Source organism: Gadus chalcogrammus, chromosome 7 (genome assembly GCF_026213295.1).
Source record: "Gadus chalcogrammus isolate NIFS_2021 chromosome 7, NIFS_Gcha_1.0, whole genome shotgun sequence".
In the NCBI taxonomy this organism is placed as follows: domain Eukaryota; kingdom Metazoa; phylum Chordata; class Actinopteri; order Gadiformes; family Gadidae; genus Gadus; species Gadus chalcogrammus.
In genome coordinates this window covers 31,112,772-31,122,418 of record NC_079418.1, presented here as the reverse complement: position 1 = coordinate 31,122,418, position 9,647 = coordinate 31,112,772, and the positions used below count along the sequence as shown (strand labels likewise).

Genomic DNA, 9,647 nt, shown 5'->3' with positions numbered 1-9,647 from the left:
ACTCTAAAGAATGATTCAATCATTCATTCATTCATTGACCAATGAAGTTTCCCTGTTCTTCTGAGGAGCCGATCAGAAACTGAAGTCCTTCTCGTTTCCTTTTGTCGCAAATATTATTTTCGTTCTATATATTATTTTAGTATTTTTTAATATTATAACACAGCCACTCACTGACCGCGTCCTATAAATTCATGTTGCCACATAATATAACGGATGATTTCAACTACATCGTGTCTAATGTTTGATTAACCAATCTTTTTGTAATAATAAAAATATATCTTAAATGAAGTAAAACGATCAAAGAGGCTCTCTCTTTATTGAAAACACACCAAACAACTTATACATTAATTCAGTCAAATAAAATACAAATTCCTATAAATAAATATTCAGTAATAAATATGTCAATAAATATATTTTCTTGTGTAAAAAGCTGATGTTGGGCTCAGGATGATGAGATCGAGATCCAGTAAACACTAAACACTGAATACTAAACGCTAAACACTTAACACTGAACATACTGAACACTGAACACTAAACACTAAACACTGAATACTAAACACTTAACACTGAACATACTAAACACTGAGGACTGAACACTAAACACTAAACACTGAATACTGAACACTAAACACTTAATACTGAACATACTAAACACTAAACACTAAACACTGAACACTGAACACTAAACACTGAACATACTGAACATACTAAACACTGAAGACTGAACACTAAACAGTGAACATACTAAACATACTAAACACTGAATACTAAACACTGAACATACTGAAGACTGAACACTAAACACTGAATACTAAACATACTAAACACTGAAGACTGAACACTAAACAGTGAACATACTGAACACTAAACACTGAACACTAAACACTTAAAACTAAACTCCTAGCACTAGTAAACACACTAAACAATCTAAAGCTACCAAACACCTGACACACTGAACCCACTGCACACTGAACCCACTGCACACTGAACCCACTGCACACTGAACCCACTGCACACTGAACCCACTGCACACTGAACCCACTGCACACTGAACCCACTGCACACTGAACCCACTGCACACTGAACCCCCGCGGTGTGGACCGTCGGGTGGGGGGGGGGGGTGTTCTTAGTGCAGGGCGGGGACGCCCAGCAGGGAGCCATGGCGCCGGGCCTCCAGCAGCAGCAGATCGCGGGCCGTCTTGGTGAGGTAGAGGTCCAGGTCCCTCAGGACCACGTACACCTCCAGGCGCCTCAACCACGCCGTCCGGCCGCCACGGCGACGGACGGGGGGGGGCCGGGGGACGCTGTGGGAGTCGGCGGGGGCCCGGTCCTCCTCACTGCGGCTCGCGCTCTCCAGCTGGACGGAGGACGGACAGGGACGGAGAGACGGACGTTTTAAAAACGGCATGATGGCTCAAACCTCACCTGAAGTCGTGTCTTTTCAGACAAGCCTACTTTCCTCTTTGTACAAATTTGTTTTATTATGTGATTTATTTGCTTGCTCTTATGACTTGATCGGTGTATTGATTGTTTTTATTGTTTTTTGATTTTGTAAGTTGGCCCCGAGCGTCAAGAAAAACGCCCATGAATAAAATGCATTACTATCAATTTTATTATTAAATACATTTAAATTGACATTAGAATATAGAATAGCATTGCATGGCGTGCATGCGTGCGTGCGTGCTTGCGTGCGTGTGTGTATGTGCGTGCGTTGTGGGCAGCAGCGTGTGTTCAGTACCAGGGTCTGGAGTCGTCTCATCAGGTCTCTGAGGTCCAGCTGGACATGGTGGAGGCTGTTCGGGAGGCTCAGGGCGGTCCTGCCCCCCTGGGGGGTCCCTGGGTGATGGTTCTCCGCCAGGATCTGCTCCCTCATCCCCTGCAGCACGCCCCAGTAGATCTGGAGGCTGTCGGAGGCCTCACTGAGACGCTCCCGCTCCTACAAAACAACGCATCTTTAGACTCCAACCTCCAGGCTCTAACCTCCAGGCTCAGCCTCTAACCTCCAGACTCTAACCTCCAGGCTCAGACTCTAACCTCCAGGCTCAGACTCTAACCTCCAGGCTCAGCCTCTAACCTCCAGACTCTAACCTCCAGGCTCAGACTCTAACCTCCAGGCTCAGCCTCTAACCTCCAGGCTCAGCCTCTAACCTCTAGACTCTAACCTCCAGGCTCAGACTCTAACCTCCAGGCTCAGCCGCTAACCTCCAGGCTCAGCCTCTAACATCCAGACTCAGGCTCTAACCTCCAGGTTCTAACCTCCAGGTTCAGACTCCTACCTCCAGGCTCAGACTCTAACCTCCAGGCTCTAACCTCCAGGTTCAGACTCTAACCTCCAGGCTCAGACTCTAACCTCCAGGCTCAGACTCTAGAGCCCGGTTCAGACTCTAGCGTCCCGGTTCAGACTCTAGCGTCCCGGTTCAGACTCTAACCTCCAGGCTCAGACTCTAGCGTCCCGGTTCAGACTCTAGCGTCCCGGTTCAGACTCTAGCGTCCCGGTTCAGACTCCTACCTCGAGGCTCAGACTCTAGCGTCCCGGCTCAGACTCTAGCGTCCCGGTTCAGACTCTAGCGTCCCGGTTCAGACTCTAGCGTCCCGGTTCAGACTCTAACCTCCAGGCTCAGACTCTAGCGTCCCGGTTCAGACTCTAGCGTCCCGGGTCAGACTCTAACCTCCAGGCTCAGACTCTAGCGTCCCGGTTCAGACTCCTACCTCGAGGCTCAGCCATCGGTGGAGGTCGGTTGAGAGGGTCGGGAGGTCGTTCAGATGGAGGCTCCTGTCTTCAAAGTGCGCGTCTCCCAGCTGCTGCTGCTTCTACATAAACAACAACAACAACAACAATGTAAACAACAAGAAGGTTCCACCGGACTGTGTGTACAGACTGTCCTTTGATGTCATAATTCTGTAAATAATACATAAATAATAAAATAAATATAACTGAATTAATTTGAATACATTGGCTCCACCCCCAAGCCTTACATGGACTTCCTCCCTTAACGATGCCAGCCTGAGGAGCATTATGCAGGAGAGCTCAGGGATAAAAGGGAGAGCGTGCGACCACACGGGGCCTAGCATACTACAGAGAGCATCTTGGTGAGCTTCTGTGATCATTGCACGGCCAAGAAGACCCGGAACTTTATCGATTACCGGTGTACCGACCGCTTTGTTTAAGGACCATCCAGGTCGACGACCCCTGGACACAGACTACTAACTTTGGGTAACCCTTTTCCCCACCCTGGTGGGTGCTAACTATTTACCCTGTAAATAAATCCCCCTTTTCAACTGCATGGGGTGTTGTGTCGCTTGATCTGTTTAACTTGTTGGCGTGGAAACCCAACACCCACTGGTCCGCTACGGACCATACAATCAATTCGGATAAATAAAATATTGTGATCAATAAAGTACTCTGATTAATAAAATGTTCTGATCTCTAACTGAACACACACACACACAGACAGAGAGACAGAGAGACAGAGAGACAGAGAGACAGCGAGAGAGAGAGAGAGAGAGAGAGAGAGAGAGCGAGAGAGCTGACTCACAAAGGTCCTCAGCAGCTGGCTGACTCTGGTCCTGGCGAGTCTTGTGAGGTGGAGGGAGTTCCTGTACCCCCCCTCCTGGGGGCCGTGGGGGCCCCCGTAGACCGGAGCCAGGAGGGCCAGCATGAGGAGGGTCTGGATCCAAGCAGTCATCTGAAGGAGTAGGTAGGGGTTAGACAGTACAGAGACAGGTCATCAAGGAGCAGGTAGGGGTTAGACAGTACAGAGACAGGTCATCAAGGAGCAGGTAGGGGTTAGACAGTACAGAGACAGGTCATTAAGGAGCAGGTAGGGGTTAGACAGTACAGAGACAGGTCATTAAGGAGCAGGTAGGGGTTAGACAGTACAGAGACAGGTCATTAAGGAGCAGGTAGGGGTTAGACAGTACGGAGACAGGTCATTAAGGAGCAGGTAGGGGATAGACAGTACAGAGACAGTTCATTAAGGAGCAGGTAGGGGTTAGACAATACAGAGACAGGTCATTAAGGAGAAGGTAGGGGTTAGACAGTAGAGACAGGTCATTAAGGACCAGGTAGGGGTTAGACAGTACAGAGACAGGGCATTAAGGAGCAGGTAGGGGTTGGACAGTACAGAGACAGGTCATTAAGGAGCAGGTAGGGGTTAGACAGTACAGAGACAGGTCATTAAGGAGCAGGTAGGGGTTGGACAGTACAGAGACAGGTCATTAAGGAGCAGGTAGGGGTTAGACAGTACGGAGACAGGTCATTAAGGAGCAGGTAGGGGTTAGACAGTACAGAGAAAGGTCTTGCAAAGCAACATTTTTAACAAATAAATATCTTGTGTATAAAAACATTGCTTTTGCATTTAACCTCTTCAACTCTTACTATGATTTGAATAAGCAATGCCCTATAAAGAACGCAGTATGGAACAATATTATATAGCCAATATATATTAAAACAAGAATTCATTATAAAATGCACAAAATAATTAATTCAAATTACTACCATTCACTTCTTTCATTTCTAGAAAACGGAAGACATTTTCAAAGAAGTTAACAGTAGTGACTGCGCTAAAAGTAATTATAGCAGTGCTGCCTTGAACCCAGTGTGCTGTTTGTTTTGAAAGGTACGTGTGTTTGTGTGTGTGTGTGTGTGTGTGTGTGTGTGTGTGTGTGTGTGTGTGTGTGTGATCACTCTGTACATTAAACTCAAACACACACAATAACTACAACAGGTCCTATGTATAACAATCAACACTCTCAGCTGACCATACTCTCCTAATGTTGAGCGGCTTCATAGTAAGCCTCTCCCCACCGAGAGACGCCGACAGAGCTCTGGTTGGTTCCCCCTGATCTAGACCCATAGAGATGAGGACAAGAGAAGAACAGCCTTACCTTGTGTTGCTTGTTGTCTGTGCAGCGGCGTGTTGTCTGTGCATCGACATGTTGCGCGGCAGTATTTATTCAGTGCTTTCGTCTCAGTTTTGGTTTCTGTTGGAGTTTTTATGACTTTTTACAATAATGATTCACGCGAGAGGAAGTACCTGCGGTCGGCCATTCTCCTCCGCCTACTGTAACAACAAGTGTAATGTGCTGACTGCTGAGGAGGGTGGCGTGGTAGGCCTACTGGGTCATCGCCACTGGGATCGGATCTGAGATTAGACCCCGGGTTTGAGGTCAGACCAGGCCTGCACAGCTGACACACCATAGTTCACTCAATAAAATGTATTCAAGATCTCGTCATCACGTCATCTTATGAATAACAAACACGCAGCCGTACAGAATCAGGTTGGTTTAATTGAGTCTGTTTTTAGGCTCCTCGCTACAGAGTAGGCCTATAGAAGGGGATTGTTAGAAGTCGGTTCCAAAGTAAAAGTTAAAATATTCCAAGTGGAATCCTCTATTTTCAGTGTGTTTTTTTGGGAAAGAAACCATGTTGCGAATAGTTTTACATAATCTCGCGCTCAAAATGGACATCCCTCTTTTTCACAAGCGTCTCCTTCCTTTTGATCTGGTCACCACATCTATTTCCAGAGCGTTGTGGATTTCATCATCACTGCCTCTAGTTTCCCTCATTCTCAAATCGCTTCCCGTTTATTTCATAAAACATGAAAGGAGAGAACCTACCGTTCCGTCTCCTTGCAAGTCTCTGTGTTGTGAAAGCAGCGGTCTGGTTTCCTCGCTGGGTCTCACCACTGCGGCGTCCCGTCAGGGACTTTCTGAGCAGATGGATTCACAGTCCGTCTCAGTTTCAAACCTCCTCTGAGTTTCACCTCATAGTGGACCGTCTCTGTCAAAACCACAACCAGGTATTGACTTTGGAAAAAGTTTTTTTTTATGAAACTTTCGGTAAAATATAGTTTTGTCTGGGCTTTGAAAGGGGAGTAAGAAAGAAAAAATAACATTCTCAAATTTGGTGAAAGACAGGATATTTTGATAAAAAAAATTTTTTTAACAAATCTGTATGTATTTAGGACATATAGCCGATTATAGAAATATATAATCGGCATATATATAATCAGAAATATGGAAATCAACATGGAGGATGCCAGGTGTACCCTAAAGACCCCTGACACGGGCTCAGAGGTCCGGGTTCGATGAGGTGAGCAGAGTGGAGCTGATCCTAGCTCGTTCTCGGGGACGAGAGTCTCTTCCGTTCACCAAAGCAGTACACAACACAGAGGAAAACACAAAACGCAAGCCTCAGACAGCCCGTGTTGTTCCACCGATACAGTGCCATGTATACACTCTGTCTGGCGACCTCAGAATCAGAGAGGACCCAGGGAGGAGCGTACTCCCAGTCCCAGCCTCGAGGTCACGGGAGGTAAGGGACAGAAATCTGTTCCCAGCCATGGGAGCTCTGTTGCTCCCACGTGATTGGTCGGCCCAGCGCTCTATACAACAACAGCTCGTCTGTGCTTGTGCAGGTGTTTGCGAGGAGGCCGGGGTCGCCACGGGGACCGTGAGGGGGCTGTTTTTGTCGACCCCGCTCAGGCTGGGATGGGGGGGCTATAAAAGGACCCTGGGTCCGGCCGGACGCACCACAAGTTGCGAGCGTCGTCTTCGCCTGTACTTCCTGTGTTGTGAAGCGCCCGGAACCGCAGAGATGTTTGCAGTCGTCGCGGCGTTGTGTCTCATGGGTCTGTCCCCCAGCCTGGCGGACCACCACCAGGCCTGCCGTAAGAACGCTTCTATTCAGCCGCTCCGCTGTGAATGTGTGTCTACATAGCTCTGTGACGTCTGTTTGAGCTGCACTCATATCCAAGCTTGTTGTTGTTTCGTAGATTCGCCCAACATGACGGGGACTGTTGCCATGGTAAGTCTTACGAAACCCCCCCGACCAATCTTCTTCTCGACGAGAACAGACGGAGAACCCCTGAATCCTTTCTTACTGCCTTTCTCCCCCCCCCCAAGTCCGATTTGAGGAACGGAGCCAAAGTAGTCGCCGAATTTGTTTACGATCCCTTGGCGAGGAAACTCCGCATGAAGACCGCCCCCTGGCCCGGCTTCGTCACGACCAACTCGTCCAGGAACCTGGACCTGCTCCTGCTCTTCGACCAGGTACCCCTTCTGCCCTGTGTTTGTTTGTAGCCCTCGTTTGAAGCCTGGGGTCGGTTCTCTAAGGGGGGTCCCCGTGGTTCTCCCTGACAGGGGGTCTTCTATGAGATCGACAGCAAGAACCAGAGCTGTGAGAAGAAGGTTCTGCACTCGGCCGTGAGCTCCATGGAGGTGCCACCCAGCGCCAGCTTCTCAGTGAAGACCACTCTGGGGAGCGAGACTGTGGCCGGGGAAGGACTGACCCTCAGCATGTGGAAGGGCACGGTACCCAAGACCCAAGGTGAGGCCCCTGAGCCATGAGCTCAGCCTAGGCTTTGAGATCGTCCTCCATTAATCCCAGACAGGATACCTGCCTGGGTGTTACAGCAGAGAAGGCAGGACCGTGATAGAACGAAAGAGATCGAAAAGAACGAAAGCGAAATAAGAATAAAAACGACTGACCGATAGTATCCTGAATAGTCTCAACAATAACAATAAGATCGGTAGCTATGAAGGTGGTTTCATAGTGGCCTTGTTGGTGAAGGGTGACCCTATTTACCTCATTCAAACCCCCTCCCAGGGGACACCACCAACACTGAGCCCTTTCTCTTTGGTACCTGGGCTGAACGGGCCCCTACCAGACAGACAGACAGACAGACAGACAGACAGACAGACAGACAGACAGACAGACAGACAGACAGACAGACAGACAGACAGATGCACACATACAACTGTACATTATATCTGTACATAACAGCTTTACATTATATCTGTACATTACAACTATACATTATAAGCGTGAGATTCAGAGTGAGATTGAGAGGGTGTGTTTGAGAGTGTGTGATTGAGAGCGAGATTGAGAGGGTGTGATTGAGAGAGTCTGATTAAGGGTGTGTGATTGAGATTGAGACTGTGTTTGAGAGTGTGTGATCGAGAGAGTCTGATTAAGGGTGTGTGATTGAGATTGAGAGAGTGTGTTTGAGAGTGTGTGATTGAGAGCGAGATTGAGAGGGTGTGTTTGAGAGTGTGTGATTGAGAGCGAGATTGAGAGGGTGTGTTTGAGAGTGTGATAGAGCAGGAGTGAGACGTGGGGAGGGACCGGGCTAATGTGCAGCTCCTCTGTTTCCAGGTACTTACTGCACCGCTGTCACCGAGGGGTGCATGCCCGTCAGCACCACCTATACCTCCAACTCCTCCATCATCATAGTCAGGTGGGTGTGGTTAGAAACACCTTAACACTTACCATCTACTGCTCTTCATGATATATATCTATATCTATAGATCTATATAGATATCTATATCGACATTTATAGACGTACACAATGAGAACTTGTATGTGTATGTGTGCGTGCGTGCGTGTGCATGTGTGTATGTGTGCGGGTTTGTGTGTGCGTGTGTGTGCGTGTGTGTGCGTGTGCAGCCACATCCAGGTGGAGACTGAGATCAAGGACCCGGAGAAGCTGTGCGTGCCGTCGTTCTGCGAGGGCGAGGAGGTGGACACAACCGACGGCTCCAGCCACACCTTCTTCAACCTGCTCTTCTAGCGCTCCCTCTGCCCTTGCCCCCTGTGACACGATGCAGTACCGCAGGGGGCCACTAGAGGGAGCCTCTAGATCTCTCAGCTCTGTAGGTCCGCTCCTGGGACCGCTGTGGTGCCTGTAGCACCTAGCGCTGCTGCTCACAGTAGTTAGAAGTCTTTGAAAATAAAAATGTTTTAAGACAGAAGTGATATTGTGAGCTGTTTTTATTGTCTTGTACCAGGCAGTTGATTTCCAGATAGTCAAGGTAGAAGTAATTAAATACCGGATCAAATGTACTCCGTTGGGAAGTTACGTTATGTGTGGTTCTGGTGGTTTTATTTACAATTTGAGACAAAAGTAGAACTATTACTGTTACAAATTGACAGTGGCCATTTTACTATTATGTTCGCCCTGGGACATAGCCCAAATCCAAACCAGTATACAAGTACAACATTCATAGACCCCAATGAAATGGCAGTGGCATATAAATGTATCTAGCAATAGTATTATCAGTAATACTCTGATTGTGTAGTAAATAGACTAGTTCATTAAACCTAAACAGATTGAAGCGTTATTTAGGAGAGAACATCGCCCCCATGCGGTAACCTAATGAACAGCACGACCTCGAATGAAAAACAAGAGAGGGCAACCGTTAGGATTTTTTACGCACACAGAAATATATATATTCATAAACGTGTGTGTTTTTGAAGTTCCAAATAACATTGCAGCACATATATTTGATATTTGTGGAAAAAAAACACAGAAAGCCAATTTGCATAACAAATAGATAAGGAAAATATGTCAGTAGTAGTTATAACCATAATATTTCTTGGGCAGTATTACTGATAAAGTCCAACAACAGTTATTTAATTCTGCCTCCCAAAAAAAGCCACAGCACTGCATTACCCCACTGCACCACCAGGGTGCCCGGCGGGCCTGCAGCGGCTAGCGGAGGGAAGCCACCGGGGGCGCCCGAGAACACTTGACCATGAGCGGACACAGACAGCCAGACATCCGGGCTGTGTAGTGGAAGATGGCGACACTACTCCTCCAGACTGATTGGATCAAAAACTGGGAAAAATCTGGAAAACACGAGTT

General features: G+C 47.8%; 3 protein-coding genes across 9 annotated transcripts in view; 2 read left to right on the top strand and 1 right to left on the bottom strand.

Moving 5' to 3' along the window:
• Window positions 1–279: 279 nt before the first annotated feature.
• On the bottom strand, window positions 280–5,786 carry LOC130385197 (uncharacterized). Of its 3 annotated transcripts, XM_056593574.1 has the most exons (7): window positions 5,620–5,786; window positions 5,120–5,188; window positions 4,888–4,983; window positions 3,537–3,686; window positions 2,710–2,811; window positions 1,739–1,936; window positions 280–1,357 (listed from the first exon to the last, which is right to left on the bottom strand). In XM_056593574.1, the coding sequence occupies exons 4-7, from the start codon at window positions 3,684–3,686 to the stop codon at window positions 1,127–1,129; spliced, it is 681 nt and encodes a 226-aa protein (XP_056449549.1). In that variant the 5' UTR covers window positions 4,888–4,983; window positions 5,120–5,188; window positions 5,620–5,786; the 3' UTR covers window positions 280–1,126. The 3 variants fall into 3 exon arrangements, with proteins under 3 accessions (XP_056449549.1, XP_056449548.1, XP_056449547.1); XM_056593573.1 differs by having other exon boundaries at window positions 4,888–5,144; XM_056593572.1 differs by lacking the exon at window positions 5,120–5,188.
• LOC130385199 (ependymin-like) lies at window positions 4,972–8,753 on the top strand. 2 transcript variants are annotated; one of them, XM_056593575.1, is made up of 7 exons: window positions 4,972–6,316; window positions 6,420–6,671; window positions 6,777–6,808; window positions 6,907–7,053; window positions 7,144–7,330; window positions 8,159–8,240; window positions 8,450–8,753. In XM_056593575.1, exons 2-7 carry the CDS (start codon window positions 6,599–6,601, stop codon window positions 8,571–8,573), a joined length of 645 nt encoding a protein of 214 aa, XP_056449550.1. In that variant the 5' UTR covers window positions 4,972–6,316; window positions 6,420–6,598; the 3' UTR covers window positions 8,574–8,753. The 2 variants fall into 2 exon arrangements, with proteins under 2 accessions (XP_056449550.1, XP_056449551.1); XM_056593576.1 differs by lacking the exon at window positions 4,972–6,316 and having other exon boundaries at window positions 6,410–6,671; window positions 8,450–8,747.
• Window positions 8,754–9,537: 784 nt separating this feature from the next.
• thoc2 (THO complex 2) overlaps window positions 9,538–9,647 on the top strand; it is a 32,568-nt gene continuing 32,458 nt past the window's right edge. For all 4 annotated transcript variants that reach the window (XM_056594187.1, XM_056594186.1, XM_056594185.1 and 1 more), the window contains exon 1: window positions 9,538–9,647. In XM_056594187.1, coding sequence (XP_056450162.1) covers window positions 9,583–9,647 — 65 coding nt within the window. In that variant the 5' untranslated portion in view covers window positions 9,538–9,582.